This window comes from Oryctolagus cuniculus, chromosome 4 (genome assembly GCF_051225735.1).
Source record: "Oryctolagus cuniculus isolate XC-2025 breed Fujian yellow rabbit chromosome 4, ASM5122573v1, whole genome shotgun sequence".
In the NCBI taxonomy this organism is placed as follows: Eukaryota; Metazoa; Chordata; class Mammalia; order Lagomorpha; family Leporidae; genus Oryctolagus; species Oryctolagus cuniculus.
Genome location: NC_142870.1, coordinates 159832441 through 159859384, shown reverse-complemented (window position 1 = coordinate 159859384; position 26944 = coordinate 159832441). Strand labels below are relative to the sequence as shown.

The window sequence follows — 26944 nt, the reverse complement described above, 5'->3', positions numbered from 1 at the left end:
TAGGAGGGACACGGGTGATAAATCGGCTTTCAGGGATCAGTTTTAGGGGGCTGAACTGGAAAGGGAGAAATATGACCGGAGCTTGGGTTTATCTGGTGTCTGGAATAGCGTGGGGATTTGAAATTCCTTTAAACTAATACTACATATTTGTAAAACTCTAAATATTTTCCTAAGGATTTTGCCCTTCATTTCTAAATCCAGTGGTATGTTTAGCGAAAATGAAATCCATGTGCTGGCGGAGGTCCTCGGGACCGACCACAACAGTGCCTTACAGCTTGCAACTCCTGCAGGAGTTATCTCAAAGCCCCAAATACTCTGAGGCTAAACGTTCAGAGAATTTGCTGTTTCAAAGAGTTTCCGGATTCACAGACCGCACTCCTGGGTTCTCATCTGGAATCAGGCTCTTACATTTTTTAATCTAAATGTAATTATCATATAATAAAAAATTAGTAAAACAGGACTTTCCCTCTTTTTTAAAAAATTATCTGTTTATTTGAAAGGCAGAGTTACAGAGAGAGAGAGAAGGAGAGGCAGACAGAAAAATCTTCCATCTGTTGGTTCACTCCCCAAATGGCCGCAATGACCAGGGCTGGGTCTGGCTGAAGCCAAGAGCCAGGAGCTTCTTCTGGGTCTCCCATGTGGGTAGTGGAGGCCCAAGCACCTGCACTATCCTCCACTGCTTTTCCTAGGCCATTAGCAGGGAGCTGGATGGGAAGTGGAGCAGCCAGGACTCCAACTGGCACCCATATGGGATGCTGGCATTGCAGGCAGTGGCTCCACTGGCTATACCACAACACCGACCTCCACCAGCCTTTTCTTGATTACAAAGGAAAGATGGGATTGCCACCAGGGTCCTGGAAATTGTGTCCTACTTACTATCACTGTCTAACAAAGTCCCTGACACTTAGCAGTATGACACAGCAACCGTGTTTTACTCACAGATTCTGTGGCCTGGGCATTCCGGTAGAGCTTGGCTGGACAGTTCTCATTTGCTGACTGCAGGCCCGTGCTGGCAGGGGTTAGAGACAGCTGGAGGTTCAAGTGGGCTGGACATCCATGGCACTTCCCCCACAAGGCTGCCAGTCAACACGGGCCACCGGCTGGGCGTTCAGCAGGGACTGCTGACCCATGGGTCCACCCGTGAGTGTGCCAGCACAACAGTCCCACACAGCACTGCGAAGTTCCAAATGCCCCCAAATCCCAAGGGAAGGTTTGTATGCCCTAAATTGAAAGCCACAGAGATTGCTCAGGTCATTGGCCAAACCAGTGCTGGGCCTGCACAGTGACTCCCGGGGAAGAAGCCAGAGCCCTCACCTCGTGCAGCAGGTGCACTGGGGACTTGCAGATGAAACCTCTGAACCCATCACAATCCCCGTGGGTAGCCCCAGAGAAGTGTCTTACGTCATTGCAGATCAACCACGGCTGCTGCCCTGCCCCCTCCGTCTGGAGCCTGCGGGTGTACCTGCAGCTGCAGGGCACAGCTCCTGGCACCGATGACAGCTTCGACCTCAGCGCCCACCCTCTCCTCTTTGTCCTGACTCTGCCTTGAGCACCCTGTGATGTGGACCAGCTGCATGTTGGCCCCCGCTGCCTGGCACCCAAGCAAAGGCCTTGAATGTCCACTGTCGCTGATAAACTTGTTTAGGTTGTTGCCAGAAACACTGAAAGACCAAACAGGTGGCTAAAAGTATAGAAACTAGCTCCTGGGGCCGGCGCTGTGGTGCAGTGGGTTAACGCCCTGGCCTGAAGTGCCAGCATCCCATATGGGCGCCAGTTCTAGTCCCGGTTGTTCCTCTTCTGATCCAGCACTCTGCTGTGGCCTGGGATAGAAGTAGCAGATGGCCCAAGTCCTTGGGCCCATGCACCCACGTGGGAGACCCAGAAGAGGCTCCTGGCTCCTGGCATCAGATCAACACAGCTCCTGCCATTGCAGCCAACTGGGGAGTGAACCAGCAGATGGAAGACCTTTCTCTCTCTCTCTCTCTGCCTTTCCTTCTCTCTGTGTAACTCTGACTTTCAAATAAATAAATCTTTTAAAAAATGAATCTTAATGGAAAATGGAATGGGAGAGGGAGCAGGAGGTGGGGTGGGAGTGGGGTGGGAGGGCGGGAGTTGGGGGAAGAAACACTATATCCCTAAAAGCTGTACATATGAAAATTTGTATTCATTAAATACAAACCTTCAAAAAAAAAGGGAAACAAAAAAAATAATAAAAGAGAAATCATCATCTGCTGCCTCATCATCTGCATGTACAGCCAGCACATTTCAGGCGATGACAATTTTTGCTTTGTTCTCTAAGTCTCAGCCACGCCTCCTACAAGTATACAGCAACCCAGGCACAAGACAAGCTGTGAAATGAGCTCAGTGACGACCCAGCTTCGCAGCACAATGCATGCAGCGGCCGTGGGCAAGCTCAGACAGGAAGCAGCGGTCGTGCTCTCCAAGGATAGAGCCCAGATCCGCCCGGCCGCTGGAGATTCCCTGAAGTTGGAAATGCCTCGAGGATCAATGCGCTTCGATGCTGGGGCCTCCTGCTGGTATCCCTCCCAGATGAAGGAACTGTGGTCAGAACAATGGCAGACCTTGAGTTTGGGCGTGAGCTCATTAACCACACCAATGCCAACAGTTCCCAAGGTCCTGAATTAACACCTGCAGAATGCAGCCTCCAAAAGCAATGGGACTGCATGGGAGACAGCAATGTGGTCGTTTTCTTGAGAGAAATCCAGAGGCTGGGCTATTCGGGGGCCTGGAGAAACGCAGAGACCAGAGGGGCTGGGCAGGGAGGGAGGGAAGCAGCCGCGGGTTCTCCACTCTAATTCAGCATGCACCTTGCTCTGTTCCACTTTATGACATCAGCTCCATGGACTACAGCCAAGCAGGCTTTCTGTGTCTTTAAGATCCAGGCAGCTTTGGCGATGGATAGGTTTCCATAGCAACCTATAATTCTACTGTCTATCGTGTTGAAAAGCAACAATAGAAAATCCCTAGCAAACAAGGTGTGATACCTCTCAGTACAATTATCGGCTTATTATCATCTGGGTCTCAGTGCTTAAAATCATACCCAGCCAGGATGCTTTGAGGGATTGGAAGGAAGATTTCTTTTTTTCCTTTTCTTTGCAAAAACTCTCAGACAGAAAACAAGACACAAACAAGTTTGTGAGGGAGTTCAATGTCAAACCGCTGCTGTGGCTCCCCCAGAGGAAGTCTCCCACCATCCACACACAGCACACAAAAGCAGCAGAGGAGTAAGCAGCTCCAAAACCTGTCCCAGCAGATGGGCAGGCCTCACCCAGGGGCGTCCTACACCAGACAGCCTGGTAAGGGGCCTGGGACCACCCGTGCTCTTTGCCCACGAAATTTTCTAAAGGCTTATTTCATCTACTTGAAGGACTGCATGACAGAGACAGACACACCAATCTTCCTGCTGGTCCACTCTCCAAATACCCACCAACAGCCAGGAGCCCCGAACTCCATCCAAGTCTCCCACATGAATGCCAGCAGCCCAAGCACTTAAAGTCATCATCTGCTGCCTCCCAGGAGGCATTAGCAGGAAGCTGGATCAGCAGCTGGGACTTCACTCCGATACTGGATGTGGTGTCCCCAGCAGCGGCTTAACCCAAAGTGCTACAGTGTCCAGCACAACCTTCAGCTTGCTTTGTAATTAATGGGTGTGTTGGGGCAGGCATGTAGCTCAGCAGTTAAGATGCCCCCTGGCTTCAGATCAGCATAGCTCCAGCCGTTGTGGCCATTTGGGGAGTGAGCCAAAGGAAGGAAGACCTTTCTCTCTGTCTCTCTGTCTGTAATTCTACCTCTCAAATAAATAAATAAAAATCTAAAAAAAAAAAAAAAATGCCCCTCGGGACACCTACATCCCATGTCGGAGTGCCTGGGTTCAAGTCTCAGCTTCACCTCAATCTAAGCTTCCTTCCAATGCACACACGCCCTGGAGAAGGCAGTGACGGCGCAAGTGCTGGCGTCCCTGCCGCTCACATGGGAGACTCAGGCTGAGTTCTCCCTTTCTGGCTGTGGCCTGGCCCAGCCCAGGTTATTGTAGGCCTTGGGAAGTGAACCAACAAACGGAAGCACTTGCATGCTTTCTCTGCCTTTCAAATAAAAATGATTGTGTTTATAAAATCCAGCTCTCTAAATTCTCATGGCTCCTTCCAAGCCAGCCCCGGCACACAACTGCCAACAGCAGAGGCCAGCAGCTCCCCTTCAAGACGGCTGTGGCCAGTGGGCTCTGTAGTCTGCGTACACAAGTCCCTCACCCTGTCAGGACCCGCTCCCTGGCTTTTCATGGAACATCGTTTGCATTGGGATTTTTTTTTTTAACTTGAAAGGCAGAGTTATAAAGAGAGGGGAAAGACAGAGAGGTCTTCCATCTGCTGGTTCATTTCCCAAATGGCTGCAACAGCCAGGCCTGGGCAAGAGCTTCCTCCTGTCTCCTACGTGGGTGCAGGGGCCCAAGCACTAGGGCCATCTTCTGCTGCTTTCCCAGGTACATTAGCAGGGAGCTGCGTCAGAAGTGGGGCAGTTGGGAAACGAACCAGCACCCATATGGGATGCTGGCGCTGCAGGCAGGGGCTTAACCCACTGCACCACAACACTGACCCTGTACTGGGATTAAAAAAAAATTCTTGACACAAAGATTTTCAAGAAAGATAACATGTGCAATTAATAACTTACGAAACCATTTGTCTATTTCCCAAAAATTCCTTCAGATAAAGCAGCTTTAGGAGCAAAAAATTCATCAAGAGAGAATGGACAGGCCAGCCAGCACTGTGGCACAGTGGGCTAAGCCTTTGCCTGTGGTGCCAGCATCCCATATGGTCTCCAGTTCTTGTCCTGGCTGCTCCTTTTCGGGTCCAGCTCTCTGCTCCATGGCCTGGGAAAGCAGTGGAGGATGGCCCAAGTGCTTGGGCCCTGCACCCATGTGGGAGACCCAGAAGAAGCTCCCGGCTCCTAATTTCAGATCAGCTCAGCTCCAGCCATTGTGGCCATTTGGGCAGTGAACGGTGAATGGAAGTTCTCTCTGTCTCTCCCTCTCTCTACAACTCTGCCTCTCGAACAAATAAATCTTTAAAAAGAGAGAGAGAGAGAGAGAGAGAATGGAAATGAGTGCTTTCTATTTGAAAACTACCCCACAGGACCTGAACAGGAAATGAATTATAAAATGGCTAGGGGCAGGGAGCGGATTTACAAGCAAAGCAGCAAGTTAGGGGCTGGGGTGGGGGGTGGGGAGCTGTTGAAGTTAAAGACAAGGCTTTCAGAGAATACAATGGAGAAGGCCAGAACTTGCACTCTGCAGACTCCAGCAGGAGAAACGGGAGCGACTCTAGGGACAGCATCCACACCTGCGTGTTCCATAGGTGCTCCCCTCCACTTCTGTTAACATTAAACGTGCGCCTGGACAGCCATGGGCTGGGCTTCCTCCCAGCCTGCCCTGTGGCTCCGATACCCATTCCACCCAGCGTCCTCCTAGCACTCCGGTCCCTGGACATCCCCACACAACTAACCCTCACGGGGAGAAGCGCAACTCTTGACGTGGCTACTAAGACAGACGCCACAGCTGTTTCAAGCACTCAGACCAATTTGATCACTAAGAAGAAACCTATTTTAATATAGGCGCAGATGAGTGTGAAAACTAAAGCCAAATCCACACACTGGTTGTGTTTACTCATGGGCTCACAGGCAGCATTTCCAAAACTCCGAAGGAATTCCACCCGTTCTATTTTCTACCAGCCACACCTTTCCTTGGAACTCAAGTGTTTTCCTAGTAGACTGAGCCAAAAAAGGAGCCAATGGAGCAAAATCAAAGTGTGCAACAGCGCACTGAATCTGGTCCACACACAAAGTGACTACAATGCTAACCAGATTTGGTCCCTCAAAGCATGCTTTCCAAGGAGTCCCAACACATGCTCAGCCCAGGAACAAAAGGAGCAAGTTTGGGGCAGCCGGCGTTCCACCCAACCCCAACCCTTCCTTAGAGGGAGCATGGGAGGCCAGAACTCACATCAACTCATCCCAGGAACTGTTTCAACCGGCATCTTCAAATCTTGTTTGCTCTGGGAGCCCATTTCTCCCACCTGAGACCAATTAATGCCCACAGAAAAGCAGTGGCTACTACAGCTCTGGGAAGCACTCAGGTGGTACAATTTCACTTCACTGCCTTAACTCTGCCAGCCTGGGCACAGGTGCCTGTACTCACGGCCAAAGCTCAGCCGTGGTTAGGTCAAGTCCCTGCCCCTCTCCCACCAGCTCCTTCCTGGAAAGGCCACCGTATCAGCCACAGCGAGCCATCATTCAGCTGACACCATGGAGAGCAGAGTCCCTGCTTGAACCTCGACACAGCTCTCAAATCTTATTTTTAAAAAGCTCTGCATATACACATTTCTCCACACGGAACAAGATTTACATAAGAGATCTTCAAGGAAAAGACAACTTGTAGGAAAGTTTTTTAAAAACACTTATTTATTTATTTGAAAGAGAGAGAGAGGTCTTCCATCCGCCAGTTCATGCCCCAACTGGCCGCAACGGCCGGAGCTTCGCCGACCCGAAGCCAGGAGCCAGGAGCCAGGAGCCAGGAGCCAGGAGCCTCCTTCGGGCCCCCCACGTGGGTGTAGGGGCCCAAGCAGTTGGGCCATCCTCTACTGCCTTCCCAGGCCACAGCAGGGCTGGATCGGAAGTGGGGCAGCCGGGCCCTGAACCAGTGCCCATATGGGGATGCCAGCACTGCATGTGACGGCTTTACCCACTACGCCATAGCACTGGCCCCAGCTTGAAGTAAATTAAATTATAAATGGTCTTACAAAAGCATCAGAGTAGACAGACACCAAACACCATACTTGGTTAGAAATAATATTTATTATTCTTGCCCCCCCCACCGTGTACAGATCACTTCTCAGAAACAAGAAGATATTATCCATGTCCTCACCAGTTACAGTCTGTAGAAAATAAGCTTAACTCACATCCTATCAACAATATATTTCTATCATTTTTTAAAACAATAGCCATTTTATTCTTCCATGTTAATTCAAGAATAGATTCAAGTTTTATGTTTTGGATCAAATCAAGACAATCTTTGTTTATAGGTAACAATTTTCCAGACAGAGCCCTCCCCCCAACCCCTAAAAAAATTCTATATCCTAAGTGATAAACTCTTCTTGTACATTCAGCAAACTTTATATTGGAAAAAAAAAAAAGAATAATTCAGATAGGTATTTACTCTCGTGCACAACGTAAGTCTAGCTGAGCTTCTACACTTTGCTTTGCAATGGTGTTTACATAAAATAAATCATCTCTTATCAAGTTACAATGGTAATTCCTTGAAATGTAGATATGAAAGCTATACATGTTATCCACTGACGTCTGCTTCTCGGTTTTTACTGTGCAATGAAACCGTCACCATCAGGACGGCCACATCTCACGGTGTTCTCCATTCCCCTCAGCTATTTCTCTCTAAAAAGCCTAAATCCTCTCTCAGATCCTGCACAGATACACTGAAAGCACAGGAAAAATGGTTTAGCTCGCTGACATAATGCCCTTAAGTGTGCTAACATAATGCCCATATTTGAACTTTGAAGTGTGAAATCAGAGACAAAGCATCGCTTAATCCATACAGTACATTATTAATAATCAACAGTGTCCCCCACCGACTCACAAGTTCCCTACACTGGCTGTCTCCTCTGCACCTAGGAAGTTTCTAACCATGACTCCATCAAAAGAATGTGCTTGTAACAGGCTGCTGGTTTAATTTCAGAATTTGAAGTTTCATAGTGGGCTATTTTCAAATATAGAAATGCTACAAGTGGCATAGGAACCATTAATTTTATTTCCCATTACCTAAAGGAAGAATTTATTCAAATAAAATTTTACAAGACAAAATGTGAATCTATATATCTATATATAGATGTATACATGTATTTTATATTGAACCTAACTAAAGTTTTATAAGCAATTCTAACATAGTTCTGGTTACACGTTCCTAAAGACTTAACTGCTTTAAAGATACATGTTATAAAGAGGCTTACGCAAAAGGCAAAAATTAAGAACCAAGATGATCATTGAGGTTTTTCAGTATTACTTCAAAAAGCTGTTTCTATCCCCTATAGAAGAAAACTATGCCTTTGTTTATCTTAGGAAAAAAAATTATAAAAAGATAATGCTATCATGTAAAGGATTCACAAAAAACTATACTGTATATCCCATAAAAGTCATACCTACTAAGGTAAATCACAATTATGGTTTTTATTGTATTACAGACATCACCATCGCCTCTCCTCTTTAACAATGAGAGGATTTAACTTTTGAACTTACTTAACTAGTGCCACAGAAATTCAAGTCCCAGTAGCAACAAGTTAAACAAGATTACAAAATAAGGCATTCTGCTCGCATGACAGTCACAGGCCTAGGGAAGTGGGCTCTTATTTTTACCATTTATATAATCTAAGCATTATATAGAAGGCAATCTTTATCCAAAATAAACCAATGAATTGTTATGTGCCAGGGGAACAGAAAAACATACATAAAATCCTCAATTTTGGCTATTTCTCCTACTGCCATAAACAGAGACTGAGCTGAGCTATTTAACAAAGCCCACTAAGAGCAATGGGGATGAAATCTTTTTGACTACACCATTTCTAAGCCTGTAGGTCACACATTAAATGATTTTTCAAATTACACAGGAAATCCCATTTGATAAAATCCCTGTAGTGTTACTTAGAAAGAAAAACACACACACACAAATGGACTCAGAACACACATGCACACACACCCGCGCACACACACCCCAATAATAAACATGGTTTCCTTAAACATTAATTAGTTCTCCAGAAAGAATCAAATTCTTTACCATCAAGCTGCAGCATGTGTATAAGGGGCAGCAATGCAATCTTTTTTAGTCCAAGGTAAGAATCTGAATGAACTTTTAAATGATTAGTACCTTGACCAAAGACTTCACCAATGATGAACTCTGAGATACAGTTTTGAAATCTGGACTCAATTGCCTGTTGCACTTTTATATGAACTGTTGCTTAAGTAAACAAAAGCAGCATAAATTCAATATCCTACTGTCTAAACATTTTAAAGCAATGGTTATGTCATCATCAACAGGTAAAATGCACCTAATTTGGGTCTTCTGACACCTCTTGTTTTAAGTTTATTTTATGATAAAGTTCTTCACAGTTTAAAATATTGTGAAGACTATATATTTATGTATAACTATATTCACATACATATTATGTACATATACTATGTACTTGATGTACTCATAAACTTTGAATATGTGTGTATCAGTAGGATACCCACACATATGCAGGAACCCTGAATAGACTTGTGTGAACTGTGAAATGATTTCCCAGAAATACGTAGAAATTAGAAAAGAATATTATGAATAATTATAACAAAAATGTCACCTTATTTACATAGTGCCTATCTCCCAAGAGGTACATATGCTTTATAAACATGTTTTAGTATGTAAGCTGGGGTATTGGGGACACTATCAATTTCATTTTCCACAACCCAGTAACCCACCCAGGGCCACATGCCTTAACAGCGGCAAAGAAAAATACAGACATGGAAACCTCCGAACTCCCAAAGTCTCCAATTACCAGACCAAATGGTCTTGGGATAAACATCAAATTACCCACCACTCAAACAGAACTTCTACAAAGGATGAATTTCTAAGTCCTCTTATACTTGTGATTGTGCGTTACACATTTATACCACAGGGAGATCAAAATGGTTTTTGGTTTTGGCAGATGAAAGTCTAACATTCAGTGTGATTATAATTCAGTGTAACTTCTCCAGTTTAAGTGCGACACAGCTGATTGGTCTATCGGGCAGATGCGGTCAATGTCTACTCGTGGCTGAAGAGCTCTTAATCCAGACAGCGAGTGCGTGTTTACAGAGACAGCCTACAATCTTGCATCGTCTGAAAGGCCTTGGCATCTCCACATACGGCATACACGTATAAATAAGCATTGTAGCACAAATGTACAGTCAGCATCAGTTCATGTTCCAATAAACGAAGGCCTTAAGGGTGCACTTTGAAGGCCAAGAGCTCCTCAGAGTGCATGTTGTTTAAAGATCGAAGATCTGGCAACTTTAGAAGTAGTTTTGTAAAAATCGAGGCTTCATTTGGATGGTTTTTCATTATTAAGGTCCTTAGTGCACGGATAAGGGTTTCCTGCAAAGCCTCCACAGAGTTGACGTTTTCTATTCCAGATCGATCTAATGGGAAGTAAGCAATACAGGATTATGAGGGAGAGCACATGTGACCAACATGAAATATAACTCTTGCTCATCGATCTACTTAAAGAATTCAATACAAAGTCTTACACATTGGAACAAAGGCAAAAGCAAATTGACAGATTTTTTAAATCTCAATAGCGAATTTTCTATTTATTGTAACATAGATAGGAATTTTTTTTCACAAATATTAGTCTAATTTTTAAGACCACATGTTATCTTTTGACTTCAATTGCTTACAATTGGCAAAATAAATAATGTAGCACAGAAATGTATTTTTTCTGCACATGGAATACATTCCCATTGCAATGCCCTTGTGTGTGACAGGCAGCCTTTAAAATGGCCTATGATGGGGGCCAGCAATGTGGTGTAGCTGGTAAAGCTGCCACCTGCGATGCCAGCATCCCATGGGGTGTTGGTTCAGGTCCCAGCTGCTCCACTTCCAATCCAGATCTGCTATGGCCTGGGAAAGTAGTAGAAGATGGCCCAAGTGCTTGGGCCCCTGCACCTATGTGGGAGACCTGGAAGAAGCTCCTGGCTTCAATCGGCCCATCTGCAGCCATTGCGGCCAATTGGGGAGTGGACCATTGGAAAGAAGACCTCTCTCTCTGTCTCTCCTTCTCTCTCTGTATAACTCTGACTTTAAAATAAATAGATAAATCTTTAAAATAATAATAAAATAAATAAAATGGCCTATGATGGCCCTCTCCATCCTGATATTCATGCCCTTGTATAATCACCCTGACTCACTTCTAACAGAAGTGATAGGATGTCACTTCTTGAATCAGGTCACCAAAAGGGCCAGACATTTGGGCCAGCAGTTGAGTTGCCATCTGGGACACCTGCATCCCATCTGGGAGTGTCATGTTCAAATCCCAGCTCCTGAGCCTCTGATCCAGCTTCTTGCTACTGCACACTCTGGGAGGCAGCAGGAGATGGTCCACGCATGTGGGAGACTTGGCTGAACTTCAGGGCGCCTGGCTTTGGCCTGGCCTGGCTCTGGCTGTTGGGAGCACTGGGGGAGTGAACCAGTGAATGGAAGATCTCTGTCTCTCTCTGCCTTTCAAATAAATTGACAATAAATATTTTCTTACAATGTTTTGAATTTTTTTTACCAAATATTTTTTTAAAACAAAAAGCTGTGGCTTTCATCCTAGGTATTCACTCTGAGAAAAGCCAGCTGCCACGTTGTGAGCTGCCCTATGGAGAAGCCCACATGGTGAGGGACTGAGCGTGATCTCCACCCTACAGCCAGCAAGGATGTGAGGTGCTCAGCCCAACACCCTGCAAGGAGAGGAACCCTGTCGCTAACCATATACGCCTAGAAGAGGATCCTTCCTGACCCAAGCCTTCATCTAGGGCCACAGCCATGTCCACAACCCAGCTGCAACCTTCTGAGAAACCCTGAGCCACAGGTAGACAGCTGAGTCACACCAATTTCCCAGCCTTCAAAACCTAAAATTAATGTTGACACTTTTAAGCCACTCAGTTTTGGGGTGGCTTGTTGTGTAGTAATAGATAAATAATACACCACGTAGCTGTACACTAGTTTTATTACCCAGCATGCATTTTGGTATAGTGTGATCTAGCATAAACCTGCAGTCAAGCACCTCAGAGTCGGGCCCTGGAGCTGAGTGCCCCGGCTCTCTCCAGCAGGGGCTATTTCCTCCCCGACCACAGGAGGCAGTAGTGCACTAGAAATCCTCGGGCTCCGGCTCAGGGAGGTTGGAATATGCCAGCAGGAGACTTCTTTTCTACACAGAAGCAAACTCCTCTGGCCACTCCTATCCTTTCGTTGTTTATAAAGATGCTGAGATCGTTTGCCATGACTGGAAACTGAAAGGCCTATTTGTAATGCAAGCGTTTAAAACAAGGACTAAAACTGAACAGCAAAAGAGTGTGGGTAAATACAGAAAAAATGATACAAATAGGTCTTTCTTATATTTAACAAAACCTGCATTATTATTACAACTATGTGCTAATTCTATGGAGGAAAAACCGAATGTTGGTTACTGGTTTGAGGATCATGATTTTTCAGGCAAAACTATTAGACAAAAGGCCTCTTTTCTACATTTGACTTTGGTCAATCACAAGGATTATCTTTGCAAAAATACTTAAAGCCTTCAATAATGCTTCCAGGTGCTAGGAATCAGCTGTGAACAGAACAAGCCAAAATTCCTGCAAGGAGCTTTCATTTTGGATCATATCATCAGTAATCCGTAACACCAAGCTCAGAATGACCGTGATCGCCACAACAGAGTCCAGGGCTAAGCAGGGAGGGCTGTTTCTGGGGAATGGCATGCTAGGTAGCTGGCCCTTTCTGAATTGGTTAAGATGATCTACACGTCTTTATACAACTCAGGAAGTCAGGAAATGGATGCCTACAACTAAAATGTAGATGATACTAAATTTTTCTAATTTTCTCAGTTTCTAAATCCAAGGTCGTTACGGTGTCATGAAGACTTTCAAAGAATTCAATTACAAATCTGGCTAGATCGTAAGCCACAATCTTCCGATCCTGAAGCACCTGCATGCAAGGCCGTAGGGGAAACTCATTTACTAAACGATGCAGGAAGGGCGACTCCACTGCCCGTGCAGGAGTTTACGAGCCACGTGGCTTCCCCTCCCTTCGTTGGTTCTTCATCCCACTCTCAAGTCTGTGCTCCCCACCGAAGCTTCTCCCTTCCCACAGGGGTTAGGTCAAACCGCTGTGAAGGCAAGCGCAATCTTCATCCAGACGAGCCTTACCTCTCATCTACACGCCAGCCTCTACTCCAACTGGAAGTGACTGCTGTCACTATACAACCCAGGAGGAAAACTTACCTTCCAGGTGCAAGTCCCCTTCCGTGGCATGAGGAGTCTTCCAGTCCCACAGGAAATATCATGTTGAGATTTCGCTCTCCTTTAGCAGCTAGAGCTACTGTGTTAACAAGCAGTACAGTGGGAAGGCTCTGTAGCCAGACTCAGGGGACCTGCTCAGCCAATTACTGAAACCCCTCTGTCGCTCGAACCCCTTCCCTCTCTTACTGAAGATGGCTCACATCTAGTTCACATCAGAGGTCTGTTGTGAGGATAATGACATGCAGAAATTAACTGACATTTCTCCTAACAACTTCCCCTAAAAGTAGAAAATAATCAAACAAAAAATACAGAAGGCAACTATAGAGTTCTCAGGAAAACAAAAACCTGTTTTAAAGATAAAGCAAACAGTAATACTGCTTTGTTCTAAGCAGTTGATAAAAAAAGAAATAAGCAATCCGCGTATTACCTGAAGCACAGAACACTCCCCGTTCGGGCCACAGAGCCTTACATTAGCTGTTCTACTAAGTCAACCGCACTGTGGGAACACTAAGGACACGATCCTATAAGTGCTTTAACTTTTTTTCAAAGATTAATTGATTTGAAAGGCAGAGTGACAGGGGCTGGCTCTGAGGCATAGTAGGCTAAGCCCCCACCTGTGGTGCCAGTACCTAATATGGGCAATGGTTTGTGTCCCCGCTGCTCCTTTTCAGATCCAGCTCTCGGCTATGGCCTTGGAGAGCAGTGGAAGACGGCCCAAGTGCTGGGGCCCCTGCACCCATGAGGGAGACTTGGAGGAAGCTCCTGGCTCCTGGCTTTGGATCAGCCCAGATCCAGCCATAGCAGCCATTTGAGGTGTGAACCAGCAGATGGAAGACCTTTCTCTTTGTTTCTCCCTCTCTCTAACTCTACCTCTCAAATAAATAAATAAAATCTTTAAAAAATTTAAAAAAAAAAAAGTAAGAGAAAGAGATTGAGGGAGAGAAGGAAGGTGTGAGAAAGAAAGGAAGGGAGATATGGAGGGAGAGAGGGGGAGAGGGAGAGAGAGTGAAAGAAAAAAAGAAAGGGTGACAGAGAGAAAAATCTTCCATCCACTGGCTCACTCCCCAAATGGCTGCAACAGCCAAGACTGGGCCATGCCAAAGCCAGGAGCCAGAACTCCACTCTGGTCTCCTACATGGGTGGCAGGGACTCAAACACTTGGGCCATCATCTATCTGCATCATCTATCTTCCCAAGCACATGAGCAGGAAGCTGGACCAGCAGCAGAGCAGCCAGGCCTCGAGCTGGGCTCTGATATGGGACGTCAGCGTCACAAGCAATGGCTTTAGCACTGGGCCACAACACTGGCCCCACACTTTTTGACTTTTCTACTTCAAGAATCAACTGATAAGTGAAGCATGAGAAACAATAGGTAATATACCAGAATATAAATGTTTTAACTTTTTTAATGATTCTATTTATTTGAGAGGCAGATAAAGAGACAGAAAGTCCCCATCCACTGGTTCACTCCTCAAATGCCCACAGACGAGGCTGGGCCAGGTCAGATAAATGCCAGGAGCTCGGAATGCCATCTGGGTTTCCCACATAAGTAGCAAGGGCTTAACCACTGATCCACTGGCTGCTGGCTCCCAAGGTGTGCTTTAGCAGTGAGCTGGAATCAGAAGCAGAGCCAAGAATCAAATCCGGGCACTCTGATATGAGATGCAGGTGTCTTAACCTCTAGGCCATAGTCCTGCCCCAATGTGTTACTTCTTGTTCACACACAAGCAATGGTAACAAAAGCAGCCTGGGTACAGTGCAAGAAAGGTGCTATCTCTTTCATTAATGAGAAGTTCTACCTAACTGTTCAAGAGAGATTACTACATAAATGTGAAGAATCAAAGACTGTAACTTAAAATCATATATAAAACAAACCACTGAGAAAGTAAAACAAAAGTTGAGAGGGAGAAGTAAGCGCACTTTACTTATCAGTTCTATCTACTAATCTAGTTAGTAACCCAGGCTGGGAGTAGACGAAGTGGATACTTCTCATTTTGTACTCTTCTGTGGCTCTGAATTTTATTTTCCTGGCTAGGTACTGCTTTAAAAATAGCAAGTCACTGTTAAGTGGTAAAGATTTAAATCTGATGGGGCCAGTGTTGTGGCACAGCAGGTAAGGCTGGCTGCCACCTTCAGCACCAGCAGCTTATATGAACACCGGCTCCAGGCCTGTCTGCTCCATTTCCAATTTATTCCCTGTTAATGCACCTGGGAAGGCAGCGGAAGATGGCCCAAGTGCTTGGGTCCCTTACACCCAAATGGCCTGGCCAAGGCCTAGATGTTGCAGCCATTTTGGAAGTGAAACTGCAGATGGAAGGTTTCTCTCTTTCTTTCTCTCCCTCCACCCCCATAACCCGTAACTCTGCTTTTCAAATATAATAAATCTTTTTTTTAAATAAAGATTTAAATTTGACATGAAAACTACAAATGTGTGTTTACATATATATTTCCACATACAGACATAACAAAAATGAGACTCCACTGTATCCTTTTACAATCAGTATTTTCTGCTTAATCTTTTTTTTTAAAAAGAGGCAAAGAAAGGGAGTTAGCTCTCATCTGTTGGTTCATTCCCCTCAAAGTCCACAACAGCCACGGCTGGGCCTAGCCAAAGACAGGAGCAGGAAATACAATCCAGGTCTCCAATGTGGGTGACAGGGACTCAACTACTTGAGCCATACCTGCTGTCTCCCAGGGTCTACATTAGCAGGAGTGGAAGTCATGAGAAAGCTGGCCATCAAACAGGTATCTGATAGGAGACACATCTGAAGTGCTATACCAAATGCCTGCCCCTAACATGTGTTTATGTATCACGCATCATAAACTGGCAGGGGACAGATGGATGGAGAAGTAGCTGGACAGAGTCCTAATGTTAATAGTGGTCTTTTTTGGTAGTAATATTATCACCTTTGTGTTCATCCTGGTATTTTCTAAATAACCCGTATTAACCTGACCATCAGAAAAGATAAGGCTTTTCCAAAAGGAGATTAAAACAAAATAAAAACTATGTTCCTCGTGGAAAAAAACACAAGTAGCATGGCTGACGGCACAGAGTTCCCCTTTACCACCCTCACCTGCATGTGCCTCTCTGGGCGCTCTGGGACTGGGTCCCTGTCCCTTACCTCTCCTGCTCTGATTTATTTCAGAAGCGTTCATTCACGATGTTCCTGCTGCAGACCTAATGTTACTTCAACAACCTCTCCACCTGCCTCTCCAGCCCCGATGACTTTCCTGTCCAATCCACCCACGATAAAAATGTAGAACCAGTGCCATGCCTGATCACTTCCCTGCATTAAGAAGTTGCAATGACTTCCCAGTGGCCCGTAGTTCAGGTACAAGTCCTCAGAGTCCCCAGCACGGAGGGCCCCTAACCCTCACGCCTGTCACTTCCTCCCTGAAGCACACTCCAGGTTCTAGCCACCTTCCGTTTCTCTTGTCCTACCTTGATTCTCTCATGCCTTTCCATATTTTCTTCCCAGGGAAATCTAACAAATCCAACCTTCAAACGCCAGCCCCACTTCCATCTTCCCCATAAGGCCTTCTCCAATGACTCCACCTTCCCTTCTGTGACTCCTACTTACCTCAGTCACAACTACATGGTTTAATGCCACAAAGCATTGTTTCAGCTCTGTCTGTCTTGTGCCTCAATGCTCTCTGTCTCCCCCCGCCACCCCAAGCACCTAGCACATAAGGCATATTCATGAGATAAGGAATGTAACAAGTATTGATTATCTTTGATTTCACAACAGATTTCTTAATCTGATATACCAAGTCAAAGTAATACTAATCACTTATCAAGAGCCTCTGCAAACGGTAGTTAAAATGCAATTAGCATTGCAAGGTTACTAAGACAGTAAGTATCCCTGATAGACATATATTCCTTTCATACTTTTCCATGTCATAAATACATTTTTAGTTATCCAGGAAGAGCTGGTTAAAAAGGTGGCCAATTTATGCTTCCACCTAGCATAAATCTGCATTTATCTCACTGAGGTACTGGCCCTTTACATTACATAAAGAACTTTATTAACTTAAATAGAACTAACACAACCTCCTCAGCGCCTGGCACAGGGTCTGCTACACAACAGAAGGAAGCACATGGGAAACAAAAGTCATCTCAAAAATTGTAAAATTCCCAAGAAATATAAAATGAAGTGACCCCCAAATTGCTGGCACTTACTTAGCTACCTTTAGGAAAGTCGGAGCTTTGCTTTGGAATTAACCACCTGTGCCTTAATGGCTACTGTCTGAACTGAAATACTTTGGTCAAAAATAACTGCAACATAAATGCAAGGCGGGAGGGATATTGGGAAACACTACAGACTCACGTAAACAGCCACTAAATGCTACACTGAGTATTTCTTCCATCCCAGACACCCCGCTAGGCATAGGGTACAACCCTTCCTTCGGCAAGATAAGGAAACAGAAACCCAAAAGGATAAAATTACTCACCCAAGTCACACAGAAAACTCAATGGCATAGCAGGGCTAAAGACACAGCTCACGATTCACATATCTTTGCAACAAACCATACTACTACCTCTGGATACTTTTCACATTTTCAAGTAATTCACATTCTATTTGGATTCATTTTAGAATGACCTACCTGGAGATACACTATGTTCCAAAAAATAAATACATGAAACAGACAAATAGACTTGTAAAAAATTATGAACAAAAGCTAAAGACTAAGGTGATAAATGCAAGGCCCAGATCAAACCATTATTTTATTACCAGAGCATTTTGACTTGTATTGACATGATCCAAAAAAAAAAAAAAAAAAAAAAAAAAAAAAAAAAAAACTATGCAAAAATAACAGGTTCACATAGTTTAGCATCTTCCTGAAGGCCTTCTTCCCACATATAACCTGCTGGGGCCTTGTTAGCTGCCACCTTCTCCCTAGCTGGTCACTACACTCTAGGTGTAGCACTGTGTTGAGCCGGCTTGCTTACCTGCAGACACAAGGACAACTGCTGTAAACAAACTCATCTCTTCATCGCTAAGTTGCAGGGCATTTAGCTTCTCACTAAATTCAAACATGGAGTTCAGCAGATCCCCTGCTCCCATTGAGTGTAAATCATCCACACTGTATTTCTTTCCACTTAAAAAGGTGACAGTACGCTCCTTTGCATCAAATAGTGACGCAAATCGTACCATTAAAACCTGGAAAAAAAAAGAGACGTTTATATTTAGAGAACTACAGTAATACTAGAAAATAACTCATATTCAAGTCAGTTAAGAAACATTCCACATACAAAAGCCATAAAAGAAAAGCTGTTTATTTTTTACCGAGAACCACTTTCTTAAGGCAAATTCTCTTCCAAAGCATTAAATACTCCAGTGGTATCAAAATAAATTCCAGCTACGAGTGGCAAAATACTTGAGTGCTGTGATACCCTGAAACTCTGTCAATAAAGATTCTGAAATGTAAATATAAAATTGAAGCAAACAATGTCAAGAAGCTTGAAACAGGGCCCTAGTTAGAAGCAATAAAGAAACTCCAGGATACCAAGTATATATCACATGTCTCTATGCCTGAAGTACAAAAAACAACATTTCAATGCAGAAAAACTTGGAAATATCAAAACACCAAATGCAGCCAAGACAAACTGCAGGCGAATTCTAATTAGACTACTTAGGAAACCATAACCCAAAGAGACTATACACAAAAAACACTACTCACAATAAAAGTATCCTAAACACCGAGTTATGATGGAAACCAAAACCAATCCGTTAACAACTACATTACTTAGGCCACAGCACTCCTTGCATTACACTGAATAGAACACAGACTCATGTCACACATTTCTCTGACACCCAAAGGAACACTTCCTTTTGCAATGCTCCCAAGCAACAATTTGTTTTACCCAAGACAGCCCGAGAGAATGAGCCGTCTATGAAAAAGGTGCTAACCTTAGGATACAAGATCACAAGGTAGAAACAATACAAGTCTAGGGTGCAGAGCTTGTTCCAGTCCTGAATGTGTTATAAACTTACCAGTAATCCAAGAAGTCTCCTCACCTGTCTAGAACATACTTACCTACCCTGCAAAATGAATTGAACCTTACCGCTGACAGCCCTTCTGGATTCAAATCTCAAGCCAATGCCATCCTTACAGTGAAAGCCTCGCTTGGGATTACTCCACAGCTACTGCATTGGCAACTATGACTGCTGCTCTGCCCTAGTCCAGGTTCTCCAGAAAACAGAGCCTGAGACAAAAGCACCCATGAGCTACGCACTGGCACATATGGCAACAGGAGCAGGGAGAGAGGAAACCCAACGGGGAAGGAGAGCAAGTACTGGGGGTGCATTACGAAGCTGGCCCCGCTGACATCAAAAGCAGCTTCATCACAGTTCCATCTTGTAGCACCACCCAGGGAAGTGCGGTGAAGACACATACACCTTGATTTCCCTTCCCCGCTGAGCAAAGGTTCAAGGATTTGGCCCACCGGACATCAGCATCCCTCACACCACCCGAAATACTGGAGTCACAATGAAGTGAGCTCCAAGCACTTTCAAGGCTTCTCACATTCAGCAGCAACAAAGCAGCCCAGGGCAGACAGGAAGTGAAAGGCGCCAAAGCCCCATCTGACTGCGTCCTGCTGCAGCTGGAGTAGAAAAAGCAGCCACGGGTCCTGCAGCAAGGTGAGGCTGAGAGGATCTGAGGGCGCACACGAGACAGCCGATGTAGCCCCGAAATACTCTACAATCTCCTAAAAAGACAGAACCCACCGTGCATTTGCACTTCTTCCTCTGTACTGAATACAGGAAGCACCAGGCAAGCCTGTCAGTAGGGGTCCAATGAAGTCCACACCTGAACACAACACTAGAACTTGGGAGTTCACATGCTGGGGACACATAGCCCTGTGTTCCAAGTCTTAAGTAACTCAGGATTGACCCGGTTCCTGCCCAACATCCTGACATGGTTATTCTTTTGTTGGTAGTTTCAGACTTTATGAATATAGGATGAGTATCACTTACCTGAAATACTTGGGACAAGTGTTTCAGGTTCTGGAATATTTGCATATACATAATGGAATTATCTTGGGTAATGAAAAGCAATCCTAAACATGAAATTCATTTCTCTCTTTCATACGCATCTTCTATACAAAGCCTGAAGATAATTTTATACCATATTCTCAGTGTGCCTGTGTTGTCATCATGACCCATCACATGAAGCTAGGTACGGAATTGTCTACCTGTAGCATCAAGTTGGCCCTCTAAAAGTTTCAGACTGTGGAGCACTTTGGATTTTGGATTTTCAAATTAGGGATGCTGAACCTGTACTTCCTCAAAAAAACAAAGAAAATATGTATGTATGGTCTGCAGCAACATTCAGGATAAACAAAACCTACCTCAAAAGTTCCAGCCTTCAGAAGGTTGACCTGGTCATGCTGAGAGAGATCTCGGAACCCAGGAATGCGCTTTGCAAATTCCACCACTTCCTTCACTGCTGGCGTGAAGCTCATTGAAAATTCTTCCCAGATTTCATGCCCTGATTTATGTGGATCCACATACGGAGACTTACTCATTGGACAAACCTGGTATACGCAAACAGAAAAACTCTTAAATTGTGAGACATGGTAACGAAACTCCAAAAGCAGCGTCTCAATCATTAAAATAAGTAACTCCCAATCTTGAGTACAATCTATTAATATTACCACTCTCTCCATTTGCGGTTCACCTTACTAGAGAAAGCCTCACAGCAATAAATGTATGCAATTATAAACTGTCAACTTACAAAAGAAAAATAAACGAACCAATTCTACCAACAAAAGGTGAGCAGATGCTTAAAAAAATATATTATCTTTGCATTTAAAAGTAAAAAGCAAGCCTCACAGCAATTTAATTTAAACAAGTTATTATAAAAGTAACCTAAGCAAAAATATTAACAAGGGGACGGCACTATGGGCAGTAGGTTAATCCTCCCCTTGTGGCGCCAGCATCCCATAGAGGTGCTGGTTCTAGTCCTGGCTGCTCCTCTTCCCATCCAGCTCTCTGCTATGGCCTGGGAAAGCAGCAGAGATGGCCCAAGCACTTGGGCTCCTGCACTTCAGTGTGAGACCCGGGAGAAGCTCCCGGCTCCTGGCTCCTGGCCTCGGATCAGCGCAGCTCCAGCCATTGTGGCCATTTGAGGAGTGACCCAGCAGATGGAAGACATTTCTCTCTGTCTTTCCCTCTCTGTGTCTGCAACTCTACCTCTCAAATAAATAAAATCTTTTAAAAAAAAAAAAGTTATCAATCACAAACTGCTTCAAAAGTCTGCAGCACAGGTTAAGACTTTATTTTGTAACACTGCTGCCACCTTATGCTGGCACAGGTGCCTCGTAAGGTTTTCAAAACAAATTCACTCGCACTTGTTTGATTCTCAACCTGCTGGTCATGGCACATTATAATTCCCATTTCTTAGATGAGGGAATGAGAGCCTGGGTGATTCAGCGACTTAGCCAAAAACAGCTGCAAGTCACAGGCCTAGAACCCAGACCTCTGTTTAGTGAAGATTTCAAAAACCCACTTATCTCTAAATGGGCAGAACTACAGTGCTGTAATTTCCCAGAGGAAAAGATAGTGAAGCATGTCACTTTTTTAAAAAGGTCACTGACACTTTAGTTCATAAACAACAGTGTGACCACTGACCTCCACTTGCTCAATCAGGACACCACTGCAGATAGAAGGTGCAGATAAAAGGAGGGGAAGGAGGAAATCAAACAAGTCAGAAGAAACCCATGAAGAGCGAGGAACGTGCACCGCGTACTCCACTAGGAAAGCCAGCCTTCAAACGCTCACCAGATCCATTATTACAAGGGACAGGAACGGGATGATTCTAAAACCATGGAGCATATCATAAAACCAGAACCTAAATGCTTACAGGTTTTTCCTTCCTTAAGGAAGCCACCAAGCCTAACAAAATATAAGGTCACCTTTTGGTTCAAGGGACAGAAAAACTGAACATGAAGACTGGCGCAGAGTCAACTATTTTGAAGATGAAGGAAGGAGACTTTGATTACCTGGTGGTAGAAAACATCAAGCACTATCAAAGGACCTCATGTTTGAACTGGGAATGATGCAGTACTGCTGCTTTTGATGAGACTCTGGCTCAATGTGAGCTTTGTGCTTTCATGCAGAATGTTGTGTTTGATGAAAAACAACTTGAATGAGTAACATTAACTTATCTCATAGGATGAAGTTTGAGAAAATTCAGACGCTAGCCTATTAAATTAAAATGTCCCTAAATCCTGAAACAATAAAGTATCTATGTTCTGTATCCAAAGACTTTTGCATTACAAAGATTTTTTTTAAAGAAAAAAAAAAAAAAAAACAGCCCCCTTGCACAGACCTCAAAGATTTTCTGACTATGGTAAGCTGAGAGTCAGTCCTCTGAGAAAATCCCAAAGCTAGTAAGGTATTAGTCCATCAGAAAGCTTACATTTTCAAAGGGATTTCCAAGAATTAAAGGACCAATTCTACATGGATCACATATAATACATAAAATCCTAATCCCCAACACAGTAGCAATCAAACCACGTGATTATACCTACTTAGTGTGAATAGGTCACTCAATAAGGATATTCATTAAAATTACTTGACCTAAAACACTGTACAAAATTATTTCTATAAATCTCTCAGGTTTTCTGACTGCCCCTCCCCCCACCAAAGTTGGTATATCCCCCAAATAAAAGAAAACCTTCAAAGCTTTCCTTGATACAAGGTGAGCAAAAAATTGATTTCACTATACCAGATGCATCCTCCCTCCAGTGTTGCACAGGTAACTATTCTTGTTCTCATTCTGAGAAAATCCATCTATTGGAACTCTATCACATACTCTTTGAGTATAAGCATTGGAGAAGTTCATACAATGTCCATTTGCAATACAAATGGCATGCCCGTTTGGGTAATGCATGATATTCCTCCCTTTGTACTGTCCATTGAGATGCTGCTGGCTCTCACTACAGGGAAAATGACTGCTAAGCCCATTGCCACAATGGTCGTGATTTAAATTATACTGCTCCATGTTCTTGGGAATCTGTTCTCTCTGGGGCTGCATGCCCTCAGCTGAGTTTTCTCGCTGCTCCTGATTATACATAAAGGTATCCTTGTGGGCTCTGGTCACCATGCCAATCACTTCTTCCTTCGCAAAATCAGAAGGGGGAGGAGGAGAGTTTTTCAGGTTTTCTTGCTCCAGCTGGGGTTTGGGTCGCAGCTGTTCCTGGACTGGTAAGGCCGTCTGTTCACGGTGTTCCACTAATGTGTCATTCTGCAACTGACCACTGAACTGGCTGTTCATCATGGTCTTCATCGCACTTTGCATTTCAATCAGCATCCTCTGTTTCTCACGCTTAGGAATACGGCCAAACCTAACAGCTAGTAAAGAAAAACACAGTTAACATCTGTGGTCTGGGTAAGACCTGTTGTACAAAGAGTAACACAAAATTGTCTCCGGCAGCTGTGGCCTCTGTGCAAGTAAAGGATGCCAGTACATCTCTGGCCCAATTTTTCTAAACTTGCTGGAAGTGATACATCAAAGGAAGACAGCAAAGGAGAAAACGTTTTCCATTTTTCTCCCACAACAAAACAAAGGAGGTCTGCTAGACACTCTATGGGCAAAAGCTGTGAAAGAATTACTAATTAACTAAGAAAAGCCCAGTCTGAAGCAGACCAGCACCACCACCTCGCACTGTATGAACAAGGCTCTCTTCTCAAGCCGGCATTCAAGACTCGGCTACCCGCGTCTTCAACATTAATGGAACCTCGTAGGGACAATCATTCCCTGAACATCTGACCTTGGTGTCAACTGGTTTTTGTAACTTTACTCTCAAGACTCCATTAAATTACCTGCTGTCTTCTTTTCTGGCTTCTTAGAGAAAATCTTTTTTTAAAATACCACAATCAATAGAAATGCAGTTATTGGAAAATAAAAGTTGGTGGAGTTTAATTAAAATCAATAAAATAAATAAGAATGAATCAATCAGCCTCTATTCATTTGGAAGCTAGTCTTAGAAAGTGTCCAGTCTCCAATAATCCTATACCTGAGGCAAAGAAGAACTAAGCTTCCTTCTGGTCCAATATTTATAGAGAGATAATACAAATTCAACATACCCACCCAGAAGAGAGCCATACTGGTCTAACTGTAGCCTCTGACACCATCAGTATCAAAGACAAACAATTTTATTGTGTTTCCTGCTTTACCTCTACTTTCACAAAAGACTGCCAGTTTTATTCTTTTTGGGACAGTGACAATATTCTTTGTTGTTGTTGTTGTTTCTTTTCTTAATATTCATTATTTTTATAGCACAGTGTTACTCAAAGAAAATTTGAGGCACTTAAAATAAAATCTGGGGCCAACGCTGTGGCATAGAGGGCTAAAGCCTCCACCTGCGGCACCGGCGTCCCATATGGGTGCCAGTTCTAGTCCCGGCTGCTCCTCTTCCGATCCAGCTCCAATGATGATTATAGTTCTCGAGTCCCTGACTCTCACATGGGAAACCCAGATGGAATTCCAGGCTCGCGGCTTTGGCCAGACCTTTGGGAAGTGAGCCAGTGGATGGAATATCTCGCTCTCTCTGTCACCCTGCCTTTCAAATAAATAAATCTTAAAGAAGTAAATAATGCCTGTAACTATTTTAAGGACTTCTTCCTGGGAACTAAGAGCAACTCCATGCTGTGCACTTGTAACAAAACACGGAACTAGATTGCTGACACAAGTGTAAAACTGGACCTGACACTGGTAACCACCAACTTCTGATTTCTGTGCTTGTCAAAGCGCAGTCATTGTGCCCACTGGCTGATTTTATATTTTCCTTTATAATAAATTATTTTAAAATCACTAATATTTCAAACTTCAGTACAGAGGACAATATAAAAAATAAGTCCTCATCACCAGTTTTTTAAACATTCATTAAACATTACAGACATATAATAGTATAGTTACAGAATTATCCAGCCCCTCTCCCATCAGGGATAAGCACTACTTTAAAGTTGGTAGGCTGGGGGCCGGATGGAGGGCATTTAGCCTAGTGGTTAAGATGCCTGCCTCCCACATCAGAGTGCTTGGGTTTAATGCTCAGTGCTGGCTGCTGGCTCCAGCCCGCTGCTAATGTGCACCCCGGGAGGAGGCAGTAGAGATGGTTCAAGTAATTGTGAGACCCGGGTTGAGTTCCCAGCTCCTAGCTTCAGCCCCCACCCAGTCCTGGCTGATGTAGGCATTTGGGGAATGAACCGGTCAATGGGAGGTCTCTGTCTTTCAAATAAATAACATTTAAAAAATAAAAAAAAAGAAATGCCTTATTGTAATATTCCATTTCTGTATCAGTGTAGCAGTGGAATTAAGAGTAACCTAGTGGGGCTGGCACTGCATAGTAGGCTAAGCCTTCCATCTGTGGCACCAGCATCCCATATGGGCACCGGTTTGTGTCCCAGGTGCTCCTCTTCCAGTCCAGCTCTCTGTTTATGGCCTAAGAAAGCAGTGGAAGATGGCCCAAGTACTTGAGCCCCTGTACTCATGTGGGAGACCTGGAGGAAGCTCCTGGTTCCTAGCTTCAGATCCACCCAGCTCGGGCCATTCTAGTCATTTGCGGAGGTGAACCATCGGATGGAAGACCTTTATCTCTGTCTCTCCTTCTCTCTGTAGCTCTCTCAAATTTTTAAAAATCTTAAAAAATAATAATAATAATAACCTAGGGGATTGCTTAAATGACCTCTCCCTAAACATGAAGCTCATTCCTAGCAATTCTTAATTAACCTATTAAGCTAATCCCTCTGAAAACTTTACATTTGTTACTTAAAACAGAAAGAAACTGCCCAAAAATGATTTCTCTAAGCACAACAGTGGAGTCAAACCTTCCGATGATGTCATCCACAGGTAACACCAATGATCCCACAGATTACAACTCCTCTATGACTGGATCAAGCCACAACTGAGCAACCGCCACTCCAGACCCTAACGTTTCTTTATTGTTTCATCTCCTTCCCAGGTGTTTGGAATCTGTGTCCCAAAAGCACATTATCATCTCAGGGTTAAAGACAGTGAGAGAAAAAAATCACCTGAGTGAGTTCCTCAGCAATGCTAAGAAATCCACAAAGGGTCAAAGATTCCTGTATATCAAGAACAGCAATCTTTTTTTAGGACAAAGTATTCAAATTATATTTTTAAAAATAGGTCTATTTCTGCGAAGTTGCTAAAATCCGACTTTAAGGAATCTGATGTCCCCAAGGCAGCAAAACGTGTTCCCTGGAACGAGCGTCATCCCAGGCTCCAGCGGGCTCAGCGCGGGTCCACACCGAGCAAGGGAACCTACCATCTCTGGACATTCCCACAGACAGGCACTTCTTGAAGCGACACTGCTGACACCTGTTCCTGTTCATCCTCATTACAGAGCAGTTTTCGTTCTTCAGGCACTTCTTGTACTGGATGTTTTGCTGAATACTTCTCCGAAAGAAGCCCTAAGGACAGAGGGGTACTTACTCGTCCATGTAAAACCATCCACAGCTATCTAGTATATAACTGCCTGAGAAACAACTTTGGCTTAAAACAGAGTGAAATGTAACACTGACATGCAGAATTTAACCAGATTCTTACAGTTAACCAGATTTAACCAGATTTAACCAGATTCTTGTATCTGCCAGCATCTCTTCTTTGGAGACACTCTGCTTGACGGGAGCACCCCTGAACCTCACTGAGCCCTATTAACAGACTGTCCTGCAGCCACACTTCACACCTCACGGTTCTCATCACATTCAAACTGTAAAACTCCTGGAACATGAAGGCCTGGTTCTGAAGATACTGACCAAGGGGTGCGTCCAACACCTCTAACTCCTCACTACAAGTGACCTGCACGAGGAGCTCGGTCTCCGCTGCTC

The 26944-nt window shown here is 44.2% G+C and overlaps 1 protein-coding gene across 1 annotated transcript in view; it reads right to left on the bottom strand.

Annotated features, from left to right (window-relative positions):
- Nucleotides 1-6845: 6845 nt before the first annotated feature.
- Nucleotides 6846-26944, bottom strand: part of NR1D2 (nuclear receptor subfamily 1 group D member 2) — a 35648-nt gene continuing 15549 nt past the window's right edge. Inside the window, exons 4-8 of the mRNA XM_051858875.2 lie at nucleotides 26383-26527; nucleotides 22824-23449; nucleotides 20443-20628; nucleotides 18040-18250; nucleotides 6846-10230 (exon numbers count right to left, since the gene is read on the bottom strand). Of these exons, the coding sequence (XP_051714835.1) occupies nucleotides 10034-10230; nucleotides 18040-18250; nucleotides 20443-20628; nucleotides 22824-23449; nucleotides 26383-26527 (1365 nt within the window). The 3' untranslated portion in view covers nucleotides 6846-10033. The remainder of the gene's footprint in view (nucleotides 10231-18039; nucleotides 18251-20442; nucleotides 20629-22823; nucleotides 23450-26382; nucleotides 26528-26944) is intronic.